This window comes from Gopherus flavomarginatus, chromosome 4 (assembly GCF_025201925.1).
Source record: "Gopherus flavomarginatus isolate rGopFla2 chromosome 4, rGopFla2.mat.asm, whole genome shotgun sequence".
Taxonomy (NCBI): domain Eukaryota; kingdom Metazoa; phylum Chordata; order Testudines; family Testudinidae; genus Gopherus; species Gopherus flavomarginatus.
Genome location: NC_066620.1, coordinates 131,343,963 through 131,366,296, shown reverse-complemented (window position 1 = coordinate 131,366,296; position 22,334 = coordinate 131,343,963). Strand labels below are relative to the sequence as shown.

General features: G+C 40.3%; 1 protein-coding gene across 1 annotated transcript in view; it reads right to left on the bottom strand.

The window, feature by feature from the left end:
- REV3L (REV3 like, DNA directed polymerase zeta catalytic subunit) overlaps positions 1-22,334 on the bottom strand; it is a 239,894-nt gene that overhangs the window by 79,356 nt on the left and 138,204 nt on the right. The window contains exons 6-12 of the mRNA XM_050949377.1: positions 9,866-9,960; positions 8,951-9,055; positions 7,986-8,070; positions 7,754-7,899; positions 7,096-7,221; positions 2,963-3,200; positions 1,463-1,605 (exon numbers count right to left, since the gene is read on the bottom strand). Coding sequence (XP_050805334.1) covers positions 1,463-1,605; positions 2,963-3,200; positions 7,096-7,221; positions 7,754-7,899; positions 7,986-8,070; positions 8,951-9,055; positions 9,866-9,960 — 938 coding nt within the window. The remainder of the gene's footprint in view (positions 1-1,462; positions 1,606-2,962; positions 3,201-7,095; positions 7,222-7,753; positions 7,900-7,985; positions 8,071-8,950; positions 9,056-9,865; positions 9,961-22,334) is intronic.

Here is a 22,334-nt window from a genome sequence, read left to right as displayed (position 1 = left end):
TAATCTGCAATTTCAAGTTTGTAGTCCATTTAGTACACCTCTACCTTGATATAATGCTGTCCTTGGGAGCCAAAAAATCTTACCACGTTATGGGTCAAACCGTGTTATATTGAACTTGCTTTGATCCACTGGAATGCACAGCTCCGGCACCCCGGAGCACTGCTTTACCACGTTATATCCAAATTCATGTTATATCAGGTGGCGTTATATCGAGGCAGCGGTGTATAATTAATACAGTATCTCAAAACTATATTAAAAAAATGTTGATGTAACCATGTTGGTCTCAGAATATGAAACACACAAGCAGGTGAGGTAATGTCTTTTACTGGACCAACTTCTGTTGGTGGAAGATACAAGGTTTGTGTCACTCTGCTTCCTTCTCCAGACCTGAAGAAGAGCCCTGTATCTTGAAAGCTTGTACCTTCCACCAGCAGAAGTTGGTCCAATAAAAGATATTACCTCACTTTGTCTCTCTCATTAAAGAAAAATGACTACTATTAATTAGAAAAAAAATAAAGCAAATACTTCATCTTAATATTAGGATCCTTTTGCCACAGAACCAAGTATTTTTTTAATATATAAGTGATCTATATATTATTTTTATATAAGTATATTGAATATTATATATGTGTGTGTGTGTATATATTTCATTACCTTGTTCAATACACTTATATAAAGATAATATATAGATCACATTACTAAAAGTAAGTAGAAAATAATATTTAGGTATTTTCTTATCATCAAACTCAGACTACTCACACTATGAATTGAGGTAATTTCAGATCTTTTTTAATTTTTGCAGAGATAATGAGGGTAACGGGAGAATTTTTTTTTGAATTCTGAAACTTCTTCCTTGCTAACTTGTTCCTGCTTGTCATTCCACAGTTTTAAACTCATGCAATTTCAGGATATAGATATGCAATATACTGAATGAAATGCAGGCTCAAAGTGAGTTGCACTGTATTAATTATGGGTGGTATATAACTGAAAACAGTACATAGGGAGTCTAGATTCTTTCACAACTTTACTAAATTCAGTATACTTACAGTGAAATCCTGGCAGACTTAAATGGTCTCATGAAACTAGTAATTTCTATATTGAGTATGCATAATAAAAATTTAAAACAGAAAAATCTCTATGGTAACTGGATGAGCTTTACCCTCTCCTTTAAGACTAACAGAAAACCCTCTTTACTCAGACCATAACATAAAACAAAACAAACAAACAGGGTGGGAGCCGCAAGGTACAGTTGGGAGAATCATAAGCCTTTTATGAATAATCGTTTTATAAGCCAACTTACAGTATTTAAGGGCCATTGCTTGCAATATGTTGAGAGCACCTCCTTCCCACTGACTTGGGAGTAGAAAGCAATCAGATCTTTCAGGACTGATACACAGATCAGGAAACCACTTATGTTCCAAGCAGTAACTCAATTTTTAAAGTAGTTTTACCATTTACTTACCACCATTTTCTTCTGCGGTTCCATCTAACTGAGGTATAGAGAGATTAGCCAGAAGCAAACTGTTACCACTCCATTCCATTTCTTCTTCTGAAGATGAATCCTCCTCTTCAGTTGAGCTTCTATTCGTATTTTTGCTCACTGACCTAACGAAAATTAAGAAACCCTGATAAGAGCAGGATATTTTAGATTTAGATTTCATAAACTGTATGACGGGCTGGTTAGGGGAGGGGGGTCATGGCCCGGCCCCTACTTCCTATCTGTGTCCCCCCCACCCCTGGACTCCTGTCCCATCCAACCCCCCCATTCCCTGATGGCCCCTCTGGGACCCTGGCCCCATCCACACCCTCTCGCTTCCTGTCCCATGACTGCCCCCGGACCCCCACCGCTGTTCCAACCAACCCCTCCTCTCATTCCTGATGCACCCCCCCCCGGGATCCCTGCCCCATCCAACCACCCCTTCTCCCTGTCCCGACTGCTCCCAGAATCCCTGCCCCTGATTGCCCCCTGCCCCTCCATGCAACTCCCCCTCCTTCCTGACTGCCCTCCGGGACCCCTCTCTCCATTCAGTTTCCCCCCCAACCAGCATTCACCCCCCCCGCCCCTGACCACTACCCCAAACTCCCCTGTCCTCTATCCAACCCCCTCTGCTCCCTACCCCCTTACTGCGCTACCTGTAGCACCAGCGGCTGGTGGAACTACAGCTGTGCTGCCCAGCTGGAGCCGGGCCACGCTGCTGCCACCACGACCACGCAGCACAGAGACCAGGTCAGGCAGAATCTGCAGCTGAGCTGCTCCAGGAGCTCACAGCCCCGTTGCCCAGAGCATTGCTCCAGTGGTGGAGCAAGCAAGCTGAGGCTGTGGGCGAGGGGGAAATGTGGGGGAGGGTACGGGGGTGAGCCTCCCAGGCCAGGAGCTCAGGGGCTGGGCAGGACGGTCCAGCGGGCTGGATATGGCCCATGAGCCGTAGTTTGCCCACCCCTGCTACTGCTGGTGGTCCAGAAAAGAAGTGTGCACTGTAAGATTTACTCATTGACCCCAAGGTGAATGGGAACACATGGTGCTATTGTTGGACTGTCAGGTCAGTCTTTACAAATGTATTTCCTAAACATTCACTCCAGGTACATCAAGTGTCAAACATATACAGTAAGGCTCTAAACTGATTATAATGGAAAGGACGACAGATCAGGAACACAGATACAGGAAAAAGCTACCTTAAAATAGGTTCTCAACAGCAAAATTAGAGCTTGGATACAAAAAACACACATATAAAACTGATTATCAAGTGCCACCACTTTAAAAGCCATATCTAGCCTGAGATCAACCCAGATCTCCCAGTGCTTAACAGGAGTCCCTTCTGTAGGCCAAAGTTAGTGTATGAGTATTTAAGTCACTTCATTTAGAGTTACATATTCACAGGAGTTGAAAACGAAGTATTTGGGAAAAAGGACAAATATTTCTTTAAAAAAAGGAAAAAGCCTGTTTTCCATGTCAAATACATACCTTCTTTTTTCCCCATGCTCTTCATTGCTGCTATCCCATCTTTGAGACATAAGCAAACTGAGTTCCATCTCTTCCTTTTCAATCTGTGGTTCATTTTCTTCATCATCACTGTTCTGGAGATTTCTGTTGCTTCCAAGAGAATGATTTTGAGATAACGTTCTGTGTCCTCCCATTTGATACCCATCATCCTCCAAACCAGCCAAGAGGTGTATCATGGCCTGATCAGAACTACTGTCCACTGCAAAAAAAAGTCCACACATACATAATTTTTACCTACCTTTAATCCTACTTGTAAATGAATGTTTAGTTATAACTTCTCAGTAAAATAACTTTAAAATACAATTCCTAACCATTTTTAATCAATTAATTAGGTAGTGATGGGAGTTGGTGGAGGCACCAGAAACACGGCTCTCTTCATGGCCACCTTATTTTCCATTTCCCTGGTTTACATCACCCTCCCTGTCAGGCTCCAATCCTGACAGCCTTATAGCTGTTCCTTACATTTCTTCCTTCTTGCTCTGGTTCTACTAATTTCACTCTCATTAATGCTCCTCTCTCTCCAATTCCTTCCACCCCCTCACACTTGGTGAAAAAGGCTCTCTCCCTTCATTGCAGCAGTTGAAGCCATCTTCTTTTGCTCTCTTCTCTGCCTCAGTAACTTAACCTCTTTTGCCTAATCAATTCCCAGGCTGCCAACTCCGACTGACTCCTCTTCACATTCAAATGTTCTCAATCCTTGGGCTTCTTTGTCTCTGCCTTCAACTAAAGAATCATAAAAATGTAGGGCTGGAAGGAATCTCAAGAGGTCATCTAGTCCAGCCCTCCATAATGTGGCAGGGTGAAGTATACCTAGCCCAGGGATTCTCAAACTGGGGATGGCTGAGGGGGTCTTTAGGTTATTATGTGGGGGGGTTGTGAGAGGACAGCCTCCACCCCAAACCCTACTTTGCCTTCAGCATGGTGGCAATAATGTTGTTAAATATATAGAGAAGTGTTTTTAATTTATATGAGGGGGTCTAACTCAGAGGCTTGCTATGTGAAAGGGGTCACCAGTAGAAAAGTTTGAGAATCACTGACCTAGATCAAACCTGACAGGTGCTTGTCTAACCTATCCTTAAAAGCCTTCAGTGATGGAGATTCTTCAACCTCTCTTGGTAAACTATTCCAAATACTTAACTATCCCTATAGTTTAAAAAGTTCTGCAGATTAAGCCCATTGCTTCTTGTACTATCTTCAATGAACATGGAAAACAATTGTTCATCATTCTCTCTGTAACAGCTCTTAACATACTTGAAGACTGTTATCAGGTCCCCATTCAGTCTTCTTTTCTCTAGACTATACATATCCAGGTCTTTTCCCTAGCCTTTCCTCATAGATCAGGTTTTCTAAACTTTTCATCATATTTGCTGCTCTCCTCTGAACTCTTTCCAATTTGTCTGCATCTTCCTTAAAGTGCGGCACCCAGAACTGGAAACAGTACTTGAGCTGAAGCTTCACTAGTGTCAAATACAGTGGAACAATTCCCTTCTCTCTCAGATATGACACTCCTGAAAATACAGCCCAGAATATTAGGCCTTGTCTACACTGCGGAGTTTTGTTGGCAAAAGGCAGCTTCTGGTGGCAAAACAGTGGAGGTGTACACACTGCAATGCCACTATTGGCGACAAAATAAAACCACCCTGACGAGAGACATAGGGCTTTTTGCAGCGAAGTTAAAATGACAAAGTGTCAGTATAAACTCTGCCATTTGTCCCAAAGAGCGTGCAGATGCTCCCCCAGTATCCTACAATGCCCACCGTGACTGCTCTGCTTACTGTTTTGAACTCATCTGCCCTGCAGGCATGTAACCTGCCCTTTCAAAGCTTCATGAAGTTCTGACAGCTCAGCATGCTGCTCTGCCCTGGGACCAAAGAGCAAATCATTAATGTGGAATGCTGTTGTCTCCTGCACTAGGAATACAGAAGTAGGCAGGCAGGGACGTGTGTGTGTGTGTGTGTGTGAGACTGCTGTGCAGAGCCAAGGAGGGAGGTGGGGGCCTGATGTCCGCAGTGTCCCCCTCCCCCTGCCTCAGAACTGGTTGCCTTCAGCAGCTGAGACAGCATGCCAACACGCTCACTCTCCCTCATCATATACATTCTCTCACATATACCCCACCCACACACACAGTCTCTCCCCCTCCACACACTCTGTCACATGCTCCCCCACCCACTCCTCCCCACTTCAGTTGAAAAGCAGTTGGCAATCTAATAGGATGCCCATGGAACAATGGGATTAAGAATTCTGCATCATGTGACACTGTACCTGCCCCAGGAGGCATTGCAAACCCTTCCAAAAGCACCCTGCAGCCAATTGCACAGTGTGATAGCTACCCACAATGCACTGCTCTCTATATTGATGCAAGAGCTACTAGTGTGAATACACTCTGCCAACACAAGGATCATAGTGTGGACATGAAACAATGGTTTAATTAAAGCGCTTTAATTAAAGTGGCATAATTTTTGGCAACAACACTCTGCAGCCTAGACATAGCCTTAGACTTTTTTGCAGCTGCACCACTTTGTTGACTCATACTTAGGGCCCTACCAAATTCATGGTCAGGAAAAACATGTCACAGACTGTGAAATCTGGCCTCCTCCCATTAACAATTTAGAGACCCTAATGCTCTAGTTCAATCAGAAGTTATGGGAATGATGCAGACATTACTGGGTAAAGTTCTATGGCCAATGTTATACATAGGGCCCTACAAAATTCACAGCCATGAAAAACGCGCCTGAAATCTGGTCTTTTGTGTGCTTTTACCCTATACTATACAGATGTAAATGAGGAGACTAATCCAAAAGGGAGTTGCGGGGGGAAGGGGTTGCAAGGTTACTTTAGGTGTGGAGGGTGTCACGATATCACCACTCTTACTTCTGCGCTGCCTTCAGAGCTGGGTGACCGGAGAGCAGCGGCTGTTGGCCAGGTGCCCAGCTATGAAAGCAGCATCCCACCAGCAGCAGCACAGAAGTAAGAGTGGCAATACCATACCATGCCACCCTTACTTCTGCACTGCTGCCTTCAGAGCTGGGCGGCCAGAGAGTGGTGGCTGCTGACTGAGGGCCTAGCTTTGCAGGCAGCAGCACAGAAGTAAAGGTGGCAATACCACAGCATGCCATCCTTACTTCTGCGCTGCTGCTGGTGGCAGTTCTGCCTTCAGAGCTGGGCTCCCAGACAGCAGCCACCACTCTCCAACTGCCCAGCTTTGAAGGCAGCACCACCAGCAGTGCAGAATTATGGGTAGCAGTATCACAACCCCGCCTACAATAACCTTGTGACCACCCCACTCCCCCCACCCTTCCAAACTCCTTTTTGGGTCAGGATCCCTACAAGTACAACATCTTGAAATTTCAGATTTAAGCAGCTGGAATCATGAAATTTACTATTTTTAAAATCCTATGTCCATGCAATTGACAAAAGTGGACCCTGACCTTGGTAGGGCCCTACTCATATTCAATTTGTGATCCACTATAACCCCCAGATCCTTTTCATCAGTGCTAACATCTAGCCCAGGCGAGCCGTGTGCCAGAGGTTGCCGACCCCTGATTTATCCAGTTATTCCCTATTATTTGTAGCTGTGCATTTGATTCTTTCTTAAGCTCAGTACTTTGCAGATGTCTGTATTGAATTTCATCTTGTTGATCTCAATTCCAATTCCTCTAATTTATCAAGTTCCCTTTCCACCCAGAGGAAGAGAGCTGAGAAGAGTGGGAGCAATATAGGCAAGGGAGAGAACAGGCCAGCCAGGCCTCCGTTCTCTCTGACCCAAATTTTGAAACTCCAGAATCTCCTCAAGCATCCCCACACCTCTTAGAGACATATGAAACAGGAACTCCTCCCAGCACCTCTAGTTGGTTGACTTGGAAAATGACATTTTGGATTAGAGAGGCAGCAGCAGCAGAGCAGTCTTGACAAACCAGCTGGATTGGTGAGAGATTATAAGTCAACACTGGAAGGCAACCTTGTAAACTGCAAACTCCTTGGGGTAAGGAGTCTGCCTTCCTCTGGGTTTGATACAGATCTAAATACACTGAGAGAACGCAACAGTTGCCCAGTAGCAAAGAATGCATTATTCTTCATGTCCTGGTTATACTCACTGAAAACTGCAGTCTGATTCAGTCTCTGAGACAGTGGATGAAAACACTGACTATTTTCCATGATGTTTAAAATAGCTTCTTCATTAATAAGCACGTCCTCCTCTTTATTAGTATCCCTGTTAGGTTCTTTAAAAAATTAGACAAAACTTGAAGGAGTAATACACATCGGTGTCTCAATATGATAGCAAAACAATTTCTAAAAATCAGTTTGTGGCTGTTAAACATTCAAGTATTTACAAATTATTTTAAAAGACTTCTAAAAAGTTTCTGTGGTTCTATCAACTATGAACATTTTGATCCACAAAACGTCTTTGTGGTGGTGAAAATCCTGCAGATTTTGTGACTTGCTTCACATTCTTTAAACTGCTCAGGTAGCAAAAAGAAAAATTAGCTCCCTAGTCAGGTATGCTACTGACACAGAGAGGACTCAAGTGCATATAAAGAGATGGCACAGCTGGCTCCTAAGGACCCCTGGTGAAGAGTTTACTTTACGGCGTTATAAGGAGCTAAAGTGAGGGCAAAGGTACTGTTTAGTTCAGGCAGTCTATAACGAAGAGTCAAATCCTGCTCGATTTATTCATGCAAAAAGTTCCAATGGCCTAAATATGTGAATGTGTAAGGCTTGGTCCCTAAAATTAATGTCACTGAAAATACTCACCTGTGTTCAGTTTATCTTTGTGCACTTCCACCATATTGGCTGGTGAACATGGAACTACTTTAGGAGAAAGTACCTCTGAATGTAGTGTTAACTCAGCAGAGAACTCCTCTGATCCATTACTGTAGTCCACTGAGCCTGACAATGTTCTATTTAATTAAAAAAAAAATCTTTAAAATAACTATTCAGGTTAGTACAAAAGGTTATAAATCATGGGAAATGGCTAACCACTTACACAGAGAAGTCATTTTGCTTGAGGATTTCCTTAAGTCTCTTTTGAAAGATTTTTTCACTCTCTGTTGTTGGCACAAATCCACGATCTTTAAGATTGTTTTATTAAAAAAAAAAAAGGTTTGTTATTTGGAGCTTTTATTCTGATCTATCAACACAAAGTGACTTGTGTATGACAGCTAGGATGATCGCTTAAATTAGCAACTCACTAATAATCTTTTGAAAAAATACATTTGCTTAAAACTAGTTCAAATTTGAGTATTACAATTGTGATCAGAAACCAAAGAAAGACAGTACAACCATAACCAATGCAGCTATTATTTCTGGAGGGATTCTGTGCCACTGCGCATGTGCAGAATCAATAAACTGTGCATATTTTTAATTTTCTGTGCAGAAAAAGGCTTCTGCCAGAAAGTAGCTGCAGTACTGCCTTTTGCCTCATCCAAGAACAGTCTCATTCACTGCACAACCTTGATTAATTCCAAGAGTACAGTTTTCCCTGTGCAATTAATTTTTAACATGACCAAAACAATGTATTTTTCTCCTAACCTGGTTCTGAGAAATAACTACACTGTTTTAACTGAAACGTCACCAAAAAAAGAAAAATCAGTCTTAGACAGACACCCAAAGCCTGGAAAACATCAGTCCAAATGGTTTAAGTCTGAAAGTTATAAGCAACTGAATATAGGGTATTATAATGGAAAGTATCAGGCAACCTTAACTTTATTATACACAGCACAGGCAGCAACCTGTGCTGTGTATAATATATTCTGTTAATTAATATGATTTTGAATCAGATCTTCCATATTTTAAAGTACAAACATTGGATAATGCTCTTTCAATAAAATAAAAACAATAAATCTCAAAAAAACTGAAACTTAATACATTAACTTCAGCTCTGTATCCTGTTCACCTCTCCTAATAAAATGTTCTATAGACAAACTGCACATCACTGTACACTTCATTTACCTTGTGAATCAGATGGACTAATCTGAGACGATTCATTCTTCTCTCTCCGGCGCTGTTTTTCATCTTCCCATATAGCTTGCAAACCAGGGTTCCTGCCAATCTGGGCTGGAATATGCCAGAATACATCAAGGAAAGGTTGTCAGGGTGAAGAAACAAATTCTTTAAATAACTATGACAATGGCATATTGTTCCACTAATAGCTATTGCTACATCAGTCTGCTGCTGTTCATTGCAAGTCATACCTTACCTAGACATACTGGTATAATGCAAAGTTCTGGCATAATTCCTCTGTTTATTCCCTAGTACCCCTTGCTTTTGAAGTCTCTTACTACTTAGTTGTGTGGACAAAAGCATAGCTTTTTTTGGCACCCATGCCAATGTTAATTCAGCAGTCATTAAACAAGATGCAGAAGAATCAAAATAACTGGAATTTTACATCCTTTTCTTACAGGCCAAAAAAGCCTACTGAGCCTTGTTACCGAGATTCTGCGTTGTTCCTGCGATGCTTGGCTAATCTTCTAATCACCTGCTTTGTCCTCTCTCCAATTTCCATTTTACAGTTCTTGTTTATCATAGCGTTTTGTACTGCTGCCCATCACTAGAGTATCTGAGCACCTTATTACACCTCTGCCTCAATATAACGTGACTTGATATAATACAAATTCAGATATAAGGCGGTAAAGCAGCGCTCTGGAGGATCAAAATTCGATATAACGAGGTTTCACCTATAACACGGTAAGATTTTTTTACTTCAGAGGACAGCGTTATATCGGCGCAGAGGTGTATTTATATTGCATGCAGTATATAAGATGCCTCAATCAGGATTTCAGCCATATTGTGCTAGGCATTATAATAATATGACAATATAAATCCCTGCCCTGAAGAGAATTACATACAGAATAATTAGCAATTCACCTTCAACATCCAATCGATTTAAAATATCAGCAGCTACTGCATCCACCTCCAATTCGCAGGTACTCTGTGGTTCAACACCATCTAATATTAAAGAGCTGTAATAAAATAAATATCACACAGTCAGATGAGTTAATTTGATGATAATTTTTCTTGTGAAATTTTTAAAATAACTCTCTCTCTTACTTGGAGTGGCAACCAAAATACTTGCAGGGAAAAAATTACTATGCTAATTCAGTCAAGGTAACTATCAGTTATTATTGCCACTCACTATCAGTTTTTAAAATCAAGAAACACATACCTATTTCTAATTTGGATACATTCAGGTCTCCAAATACCAAGGTCATTTTTCGAGGAGGAAGCGAAGATGCCATTTCTGAAATACTGTGGCAGTGACACTTTAAAATGGATTTCAAATGTGAAAATAACTGGGTACATATTTGAATAGAATTTGCTTTTAATAAGAGAATATTCTTACTGCTAATTTCTTTCTGGGATGCTGATTGCACTTAGAACAGAGAGTAACTCCTTTTTACATGCAGATTAGGCAGAGGAGCAGCTAGTAAGCAGCTCTCATTGTGTCACCTTTCATCTAGAGTAACACTATTCCCTCCATTGCGCTCTCATCAGTTTGGACACAATCCATGTTGGTGGAATCCAGAAGCCAGAAAGGAATTAGCAGTAAGAAAACTCTCCTTTCTGGGTCAGAGTTCTATAGTGCAAAACAGGTAGGGACTGGTTCAGCATTTTCCATTAATGTAAAGAAAAACAATGCAAAAGATGCCCTATTTCCCAAACCCCATATAAATAAACTGCTTCTCTGGGATAATGTAACAAGAAACAATCAAGTAAAAAGAAACTACCAGGGCCTCAAACCAACTAAACAAACTAAGGACTCCTGGCTAGGAAAAGGTCTACTGTGAGATCAGGAATGGATCCTGTTATTGCCTGATGGTTTGGACACTGCAGCAGAACATGTCCACTTTCCTGGTGTGCCTTTTATTGAACAGATCTATTTGGATAAGGCCCCACAAAGCCACTTGCAACTGGAATATGCCATTCTCCAAGACACATTGCCTGAGTGAATTCTCTGATGAATGAGCCAGTCTACTTGTATATTTTCTTTCTCGGGCGCAAAGAGAGCCTTGATTAATCTTACCTCACAATGGACTTGTGAGGCCTAACTCAATGTTTCCAATACTCTCTGAAAGCCTAAGATAGAAGTTACTGCATAACTGACGGCTACCAAAGCTCAAGAAGCTATGATATGTCATAGATACAAGCTGCTAGTTGTCCATACTTGAAAGCTGCCCTGGAAATCATTATCTGGCATTTACAAATATAGAACCTGAAGGAAATGCTTGGCCCTGTTACAAAAGCAGTAAGAGCAGAAATGCTACTGACCTCTCAAAAAACCATCTAAGAGAACATTGCTTCTTAATGATCATATCCATGGCAATATGACCATAGAAGAAATGTGAATTTCTTAAACACCTCAAACATATTAGCTGTATAGTCAGCATACAAAATACTAAGGAGTAAAGACTTAGAGTTGACAAATAAACTGATATTTGCACCCATTTCCCAAGAGAAAATATTCTAGGAAGCAAAGGTCATCATTGCTTTACTGAAATGTTCTCTGAAAACTATTCACCTCAGATTCCATCTGTTGAACTCCACCTTAAAAAGAGCCAGCAGCCTAGAAGGTTCAAGGAAATGTGAACAAAAGCTGGTTCACATACAAACTCCCTTCTGATAAAGTCATACTCAGATAGCCTATGAAGATCGGCTCTGCTGAGGCGCAATTAAGACAACTTCTTTGCAGGAATTCTTGCTCCTCTCTCCCTGAAACAAAATTCTAGAAAAGGCCTCATTTATAAAGGTATAAAACACTGAGGTAGCATCTCTTCCTTATCCTGATTCTATATTGTAGAGAAGAAGGAAGGGGAGTCCACCAACAGGTCCTTCCAAATCCAGTGTGAGAAAGTTCAGCTGGTCTGAGTCCCCCAAAGTGCAAGCTCCTAGGTGAAGGGCATGGAAGCTATGGCTCAGTGCTCTGACATGTCATCAGAAAAGTCACTTCAGAACGCAGGCCTGAGCCACAGCAGAGGGGGTCTGCTAAAGTAGGCTGAAGGTGTGCTTTTAAACCAGTGCAACTTTTTGCCCTCTCCTCTTGTACCCTGAGCTCATGCTACCTCCCCACGCCAAAAACAACAAGGCCTGCAAGTAAAAAAAACAACAACAAGCTTTACTGCTCCAGAAGGCAGAGACTGCAATATGTTCTTTTTGTTAGGAGACAGGAAAAAGATTGAGGAGAGAAAAGGGGAAGTCTGTGAAGTTAGCTGAAGGTTATCAAAATGTGAACTTGTCATTGGCTGCTATTTGGTCTAATTTTCTTGAGAGAAGCTACACATCTGTTTGTGCCAGCAGAACTGGGACCCAGAAATAGCACTTCTACACACTTTATGAACTGCTTTGGAATACCTAATCCATGAATTTGTTATCAGTAGCACGATTACAAAGGCAACAGTAGTCATTAAGCACTAGCTCCTTAATAAAAGCATGGGAAACCAAATACCTTGCTTTGGGAGGGCTATTTATATAGCAAACAGACGTGAAGCTATAGCCACGTTACCACTGTCACCTATATTCCTCTTCCACTTTTAGAGAAATAATCTTGGTTAAAATATCACTTATTTCCTTATTTTGGGGAAATATCCTGGGATCTAAAATAGAACTCCATTCAACTCTTCTCTAACTGATGTAAAGATGCATGTTAAACAGCTCATCTGAAAAAGGGAATATCCTCTTAATAATATATTGTAGTCTCTATTCTTGGTATGTACCAGACAACAGTTCTAAACATTTTAAGCCAAATACACCAGTGGACGGGAACCTAGAAAGTGACCCTTGATACAGACTGTTTACCATTATGCACATGACAACATTATCTCCTATCACTTGGAAGAAATGCATAACTTCCAGTTTTTTTATTTTAAAAAGAACATACAATAGATAACTCTACAAATAGATTTTAAAGAGAGACAACAAAAGAACAGTCTCTGCTTTGGCAGCAATATAAAAAGAGAACATCCCAAGCATGAATAGATTTCCAAATAACTACAAATTCCCTTCCATACAACTTTTAGTAGAATGGACAGTTACTTAAAGAAATATTTGAGATTTCAGCAATATGAGAAGTTTATCTAGGATTTACAAGTGTTCTGTATTTTCCCTTTAAATAGACAGAGTCAAACACAAGTTGCAGGTCTGTAACTTCTTGTTTCAAATAATGAATTCCTGATGGTTCTAAAAAGGATGACCTCCACACTTCAGATCCACATCAGACCTCAGCATAATTGCCGATTTCATCATTTAAACAAAGCTATAATGTTGAAGATAAAAGTAATAATGATAACATTTCCCCTTCATTAATTTTGCTATCCTTTAAAATGAAGCATAAATGAATTTACAACACTGTATCTAAAAGTTTGTCATGCTGATATGAGTACCAGTTAGTAGCACTCTCTTTTCTTATGGGGCTATTATGGATGCCAATTAACTAGTTACACCATAGTATTTGAGATGAATGCTTTCCCCACTGCATTTTTAAATTCAGTTATGAATTGTAGTAAGTACATCAGGACTATTAGTCTTTTCAGAACTTTGTAAATCAAATGGAACAGTCAAGTGGCTTGGTATTAATACATTTGGTACAAGTTTAATAAAATGAAGAGGACAGAGGGGAGACTGCATACTTCATTTGTTACATACCCAGACCTAGCATCAGTGATTGAAAACCAATTTATTCTTTCATTATGGCTTAAACATTAAAGAAAAAAAGAGTGTATCACAGAATATCAGGGTTGGATGGAACCTCAGGAGGTCATCTAGTCCAACTCCCTGCTCAAAGCAGGACCAAGCCCCAACTAAATCATCCCAGCCAGGGCTTTGTCAAGCCTGACCTTAACCTCTAAGGAAGGAAATTCCACAACCTCCCTAGGTAACCCATTCCAGTGCTTCACCACCCTCCTAGTGAAAAAGTTTTTCCTAATATCCAACCTAAACCTCCCCCACTGCAACTTGAGACCATTACTCCTTGTTCTGTCATCTGGTACCACTGAGAACAGTCTAGATCCATCCTCTCTGGAACCCCCTTTGAGGTAGTTGAAAGCGGCTATCAAATCCCCTCTCTTTCTCCTCTTCTGCAGACTAAAAAAATCCCAGTTCCTTCAACCTCTCCTCATAAGTCACATGCTCCAGCCCCCTAATCATTTTTGTTGCCCTTCTCTGGACTCTTTCCAATTTTTTCACATCCTTCTTGTAGTGTGGGGCCCAAAACTGGACACACTACTCCAGATGAGGCCTCACCAATGCAGAATAGAGGAGAATGATCATGTCCCTCCATTTGCTGACAATGCCTATACTTATACAGCCCAAAATGCCATTAGCTTCTTGGCAACAAGGGCACACTGTCTACTCATATCCAGCTTCTCGTCCATTGTAACCCCTAGGTCCTTTTCTGCAGAACTGCTGCCTAGCCATTCGGTCCCTAGTCTGTAGCAGTGCATGGGATTCTTCCGTCCTAAGTGCAGGACTCTGCACTTGTCCTTGTTGAACCTAAGATGATTTATTTTGGCCCAATCCTCTGATTTGTCTAGGTCCCTCTGTATCCTATTCCTACCCTCCAGTGTATCTATCACTCCTCCCAGTTTAGTGTCATCTGCAGTAGTATTCCAATCAAATGATTAAAGTTCTTCTGATGGTTAAATTATTTTAAAAAGTAGGAGGGAGATACTTGGTTATCATACTGTCAGCATCAAAAGGGGGTCTGTTTTTATTAGGTTAATTGCTGCTAACAGAAAGGTCAAAAATAATTGTTAAATTATCTCTCCCCGACCCATTCTGGGATGTTGCAACTCTGAGTTTCAAATTATCCCCCAATTCCACATTTTAAATATGCAATCCCATACACATACAAACACACACACACCATTGTGCACATAAACCTTTCAAAGCTATGTATAGTAGTCATCAATATTTTGATTAAGGCAAAATAACCATACTGCTCTTATCAGGTTTGCTCTATAATCAGCTATAGAAATATCCCTCATCAAAGGCTCTTAAGCAAAGTAAGCAGTCATGGATGAGAGGGAAGGTCCTCTCATGGATCAATAACTGGTTAAAAGATAGGAAACAAAAGGGTAGGAACAATTGTTCAGTTTTCTCAGTGGAGAGAGGTAAATAGTGTGGTCACCCAATGATCTGTACTTGGACCAATGCTGTTCAACATATTCATAAGTGATCTGGACAAAAGGATAAACAGTGAAGTGGCAAAGTTGGCAGACAATACAAAATTACTCAAAATAGTTAAGTCCAAAGCTGACTGAGAAGAGTTACAAAGGGATCTCACAAAACTGGGTTACTGGGCAACAAAATGGCAGATGAAATTAAATGCTGATAAATGCACACTGGAAAACATAATCCCAACTATACATACAAAATGGTGGGGTCTAAATTCGCTGTTACCACTCAAGGAAGAGATTGTGGGGTCATTGTGAATAGTTTTCTGAAAAGATCCACTTAAGTACAGTGGTAGTCAAAAAGCTAAGAGAATTGTAGGAACCATTAGGAAAATGACAGATAAGAAGAAAGAAAATATAATTATAAATCCATGGTACACCCTCACCTTGAATATTCGTACAATTTTGATTGCCTCACCTCAAAAAAATATATTAGAACTGGAAAAAGTACAAAAGACAACAAAAATTATTGGGGATATGGAACAGTTTCCATATGGAAGAGAGATTAAAAAGACTGGGACTGATCATCTTAGAAAAGAGAACACTAAGGAGGGATATGATGGACGTCTATAAAATCATTAATTGTGTGCAAAAAGTGAATCGGGTAGTGCTATTTACCCCTTCACATAACACACGAACCAGTGGTCACCCAATGAAATTAACAAGCAGCAGGTTTAAAACAAACAAAGGAAGTACATTTTCATTCACAGTCAACCTGTTGCCAAAGGATGTTGTGAAGGCCAAAAATATTACTGGGTTAAAAACAGAATTAGATAAGTTCATGGAGGATAGGTCTATCCATGGCTATTGGCCAGACTGGAAATGAATGCAATCCCATGTTCTGGGTGTCCCTGAGCCTCTGACTGCCAGAAGGTGGGAGTGGACAAGAGGGGATGGATCACTCGATAATTGCCCTGTTCCGTTCATTCCCTCTGAAGCATCTGGCACTGGCCACCACTATTGGAAGACAGGATACTGGACTAGATGGATCACAGGTCTCACCCCGTATGGCCATTTTTATGTTTATGTTAATGTAAGATACTTTCTCAGTTAAGGGGCTGGGCACACTTTCTGAAAGATTCTCAAACTCTGTTACTCACACAGTCTCTAGACTGTAAATCAAACTGAGTAGTTTATCACATTACCACTAATCCAGTAAATTGACTATGAAATCTTATGTCAGATATAATTAAATTTTTATGTGGTTAGAAGTGTTTCTTGGTATCTGAGCATAGCTCTCTAAGAAAATAATACAATTTCTGTTAAAGAGAAAGAAGAGGAATTTCAAATTTAAGACTGATGTTCTGTCCTTAACCCAGGTTCACGGCAGGAAAGGCCCTTCAGATATCATAATGATGCAGAAAAGGCAGAATCAATAAATATTACTGTGCTGTATTTGGAAAGAAGCTGGATGATATATTAACAACTTACAGTGATAAATATTACCTATTCCAAAAGTAACTGGGAAACAGTTAAACAGAAAATGCTAAGGTTTAAACATTTTTAAAATATGCAGAAACCAATAATTTGCACCAAGAGTTTTAAAAATTGACTGAGTAACACTCTCATCCATTGATGTTGATATTTAACAAATTTTAGAATACTGAGCTAGCTTCAGAGGACTGGAAAAAATGAATTTTTGCCAATTTTAATAAGAATAAACAGGATAACTTATGTAACCAGGATGGATACTTTATATCAGAGTGAATAAATCATTGATTTTAATCATGATTTAAATCAGGAAGCAGGAAACCTTGATTTACATCTTTGCTTTAAATCTTGTTTCGCATTTGTAGTTTTTAGTTATTTTTCAAGAGGCAAGCATTACGGGGGTCATTCAAGGCAGCAACTAAACACTACCAGGTTGAATGCATCACAAAGACACACTACTGTGACACATTGTCAAAATACTTCTTCAAAGCCTCCCCGATTCAAATAGCCCCCTTAATTGCCCTGATATCTGACTGCTTAAAATCAGCAGCCAACCGATTCATCTCATCACTCTACCCCTAGGAAAACATTTCCCCCTTTGCTTTGCAAATGTTATGCGATGCACAGTAGGCTGTTATGACCATCGGAATATTTTCCTCGGTGAGGTCTAACCTGCCAAAAAGACAGGGCCAGTGATTTTTTAATCTGCCAAAGGCACATTCAACAGTCATCCGGTGCCTGTTATTGAAGCATTCTTTGCTTCTGTCTCGGTTCCGCCTTACTTCCATGAGCCATGGGAGCAAGGGGATGGTGGCGTTTCGCAAGATCATTATGGGCATATGCCCATCCCCCAAAGCAATCTTCTGGAAAGAAATCCCAGTGTGCAGCTTTCTACATAGTCCAGTGTTCCTAAAGATGCATGTATCTTGAATTTTCCCTGAACAACCCGCATTGATGTCTGTGAAATGGCCCTGGTGATCCACCAGTGCCTGCAAGACCGTGGAGAAGTAGCCCTTTTCAGTTGATGTATCCATCACAAGATGGTCTGGCCCCAAAATTGGGATCTGCATTCCATCTATTGCCCAGCTACGGAATCCCATTGCTGCAACACTATCAATTATTTCATGCACATTACCCAGAGTTACAGTCCTTCATAGCAGAAGGCGATTAACAGCCCAGCACACTTTCCAACCGAAACTGATTTGTGACTGACTGGTAGCAGTCTGGATTTGCTAGCTTCCACACAGTAATCACCACTCGCTTTTCCACTGTGAGGGCAGCACTCATTCTGGTGGTCCTTGTGCTGCACAGCAGGGGCAAGTTCTGCACACAGTTCCAGAAAAGTGGCTTTGCGCATCCAAAAGTTCTGCAGCCACTGCTTGTCATCCCATACATGCATCATGATGTGTGCTCACTACTCAGAGCTTGTTTCCCAAGCCCAATACCAACAGTCCACCATGTGCAGCTGGTCTGTGAATTCCAGCAGCAATCTTGAATTGTTTCTTTCCATTACACACAGCAGGGCAGGCACCACAGAGTCTCTTTCTATTTCCCAGCTCATGAAATACTGCAGGACTAGCTATAATGCGTTCTTATGCTCATCACCAGACTGGTCACCAGTTCAGGATCCATGCTTTCAGGCAGAGATCACGGGCATACAATTTAGAAGGCCATTTAAAAACGGCATGAAACTAAGTCAGAAGCTCATGGAACGACGGGATGGAAAGAACTGCATCACTGGAAAGTGAGCATGTCTGTGTGATGCATTGCGATTCAATCTGAGATCTCCCAGTGGCAGAGAGTGGCCAGTTGCATCATGGGTAGCTATCCCACTGTGCAACGCTCTCTTTGTCGATGCAAGAACACCGACTGGGGATGGGCTCCGCTGACAAAAGGAGTGTTGTGTGGACATGCACAACAGATGTAATTAAAGCAGCATATGATAGTCAACGTAACCATTTGACTTAGTACTGTACAAAACTCTGATTAAAAAATTAGAACTATACAAAAATCGATGCAGCACATATTAAATTGATTTAAACTGGCTAACTGATAGTTATTGGAACAATTTATATAAATACGTTTTGGATCTTTCATCACTTGTAGTCTTCAAATCAAGATTGGATGTCCTTCTAAAATGATATGCTTTAACTTAACCAGAAGTTCTGGGCTTGATGTAGGTATCACTTGATAAAATTCTATGGCCTGTATTATGCAAGCCAGAATAGATTATTATAATAGTGCCTTCGGGCCTTAAACTCTATGAATCTGAGTGATGGACAGAGTGCTTGATCTTATTATGGATTTTTGTGGCTGTTTTCACCAGAAGAATTTTTTTTTTTTTTAAATGGGAAAATTTTACTATTTACTCTCCTGCCAATCTGGGTGCTCAGAATAACTAAGTAATCTCAGCCCAACTAAACTAGAGTCTTGGGAAGAAGTAACATAAAGACAATAGATGATAAACCAAGTTGAGGTTAACAAGAAGAGTAGATTCAATTTCAAAATATTTAAAATTTTAAAATGATGGGTGTGATGCTGCATCTTACACCACATGAGAGCCAAAATTCACAGGGTTAACACTAAATTTAAATTATAGACAGCAGATAAGCAACAGTTAGGAGATCTTCAGAATTCCCTGATAAATCAAGGTCTCCTGCTATGGCTCAATTTTATTTAAGCACAGATTTCTAGTCTAAAGCAGTGGATATGTATCATAGATCTTGCCATTTCCATCTTCTTTATACTTTAATGTATGCATATAGATATAGGGCAGTATACTACATTGGGATTTTAATGGGACACTATAAGCTTTTTTAAGCTCCAAAGTATATCATCCTCCAAAATAAATCCCATTCGACATACCTGGATCATTCTGTGATTAATCAGACTGCCACAGGATTATCACAATTTCTATTAAAACCAAAACTGTAGAACAAGTTTTCCAGACAGTTACACTTCCAGAAAAAGTAGATGTGCAGGGTCAGTTCCTAACTATTATCACTTACACAAGGTGCCACCAGCAAGCACTGAAAATGCTCTCTGATCACTGGTCCAGGACCATTGCTTAGAAAACTTTATTAGACATTAAAGTATTTATAATGGGTTGGCAAATTGTTTTTAGTTCTGGCAGGTTTTGAAATATAAGACCTTGACATTTTTCAGCATCTCCTATTTCAATTTTTTTTCTCAAAATTTGCAGTATTATTTGTTGTTAGTTAAGTAAAACTTCAATGGTTCAACAAGACTTAAAGAGTGGATTTGTGTCTTTGTGCAAGGTGAACTACTGCAAAGTCTAAAGGTTTCTCAAGTCCACTGCTGCTGTTATTATGCACAATTCCTCTTTCCAAGTCCAAGAAACGCTGCAAAGGCACACCTGAGTTAAGTGGAGAAAATATCAAACTATCTTTATCACATTACATAAATAGGTCTTTGTACTTCCTGATGAAGAATCTCCTAATGAGGAACTGCTTATTGCATCAACAGCAGCATGGGACTCTAGCTGCCTCTCAAATGACTTCGTCCTTTTACAGCAGTTCCCACTTCTAGAAAATACTAACTTTTTGAATTTTGTTGAAATACTGAAAAATTTCAATAGCTGACATTCAATACATATTTTTTCAGTATCTTTAGTGATATAAATACTTTAGAATGAAATTATTCCGATAGAGTGTGAAAGACACTTTAAAAATTATTTTTGCATAAAGCCATTTGAAATCTAGGTGTCTACATTTTTTAAATGGCATATACCTTTAGTTTAAGCTGTAAGGTAAGAATTGAAAGTGGAGGTAAGGTATGATAGAAATCAGAGCAGTGTGATTTTCTGTTTAATATCTCACAGACTCAGAACTAAAGCTAAATACTCTTGTTTTTCCAATGGTGTATTGCACTACTTCTCAACCATGGGTTGCCAACTCCTGGAAAGGGAGGCGGGGGAGAGTGGGTAAAAAGTCAGCAAGGGCAACAAGGAGTCCTGTGAGGCTTTGAACAAATTTTTACAGCTCTAAAGCAGAAGAAATAAAAGTTTTGAGAATAACTTCTGGACAACCAAAACTTCAAAGTTTGTGAGGTCAAATTTAGTAGCGGTAGGAGTAATTGTATTATACAGACTTACTGAATCATTTTTTACTCTTGCTATTATAGAAAACGTCAGGGAATTGTGAAAATTTTTGACTTTGTATAAGGGCCACCAATCTGTAAAGGAGGAGAAAGACGGGTATATAGTATTCATTAATATATGTAGTGGTTAGTGAAATATCAGAAGTAAACATGGTTACTAGTTCTTCCACCAGCAGTGATACTTTGAAATTGGTGCAGGACTTAAAAATAGCAAGTCATTGACCTCAGATCATTATCATGTTTAGTTCTTGGCCAGATGAAAAACCCTCAGATTCAATCATCTACACTAAAAAATCCGTATGGCTGGCTTTACTAACTAAGCAGAAAGCACAAATCTTTTTTCTAGGTGAAGATATGCCCCCTGACAAGATAGATCTGCAAATAAGGGAATAGCAAGATCTGTATGACCTGTATTGGGTTCACATATCATGACTCCGTTGCCAGTTTGGAGGCATTATTACAGCAAAGCTCTGTCATTTTTATTTTTCTTTCAAAATTTCTGCTTTAAAAAGGAAGAAAGAAAACTTGTGCACCTAAAATCTGTTCCACCAGAATGAGGAATACTCTTGAAAAACTACATCTGGAGCAGAAGATTCACTATTTTTGGCACTTGTGGCCAGCTTCTAAAATCTGAAGACTCTTGTGTTTTACATGTCACATTCCTTGGATAGACTGACTGATGACCGAGATCAGTAACCACTGTATTTTGTTTTCCTGTGACACAGAAAATTTGCAGGGCTTTGAGATGCCCTTCCAGTCAATTCAGCTTATTTCTTCCAGAAGTCTTGGTTTCCCTATCACCAACTGCTGATCAGGACTGCCAGTTTCCAGGGTTACTGAATCTTTGATCCCTTTGTAGCCTTCTTGAAGGTACTCCACTTAGGTACCTTTTCAGGCCTCTAACAGTCAACTTTCTCCGGGGAGGATCCCACAATCCTTTCTCTTCAGACCAGGGACTTAGGCTGCAGATTCCTGCAGTTCACTGCGATTATCTCAGCAGGTCTGACTTTAGTACAGGCCTTTTATTTCTGAACCTGCATTTCTGTTCTCTCAGGGGAAATGACAGAGTTAGCCAGTGACCAGCCAACTTTTATAAAGCAAAGTATTATTATTGCAGACTAAAAGCATTACAGAGATCACACATCTTAAAAAAAACAATAAACAGCTTATGCAAGTGTAGCTTACCGCGCAGTCATCTGTCTTCCATATGGAGACTGCTAGGATTTAAAGTACTTTACATACTCCACATGGTCTGCCTCTCTTGGTCACAAGTCTAATGTCAGTTCTTGGATTGAGGATGAGTGACCCGCTTCCTGAGAAGAGCAGTCTCTTTATACAGTTTACAGTGCTTTGTATGCAGGCCTATTGAACCAAGTCAAACCAGTATATGCTATTTCCCAGGACAGAGGGTGTAAGGGCAGGGCAGGAGTGACACTTCTGCAGAATTGTTACCTGCATTAGGGATGTACATTAATTATCAGCCCAGTGTTTTTAGTTCCTCCAGGAAAACTTTTAGCTCCCCTATTTAGTCAGGAATACAATCACTAAATAAAGATATGTATAACATTTATAAAGTTGATACAATAGTCTTTAAACATTCCATGTGTCTATCGCATCTT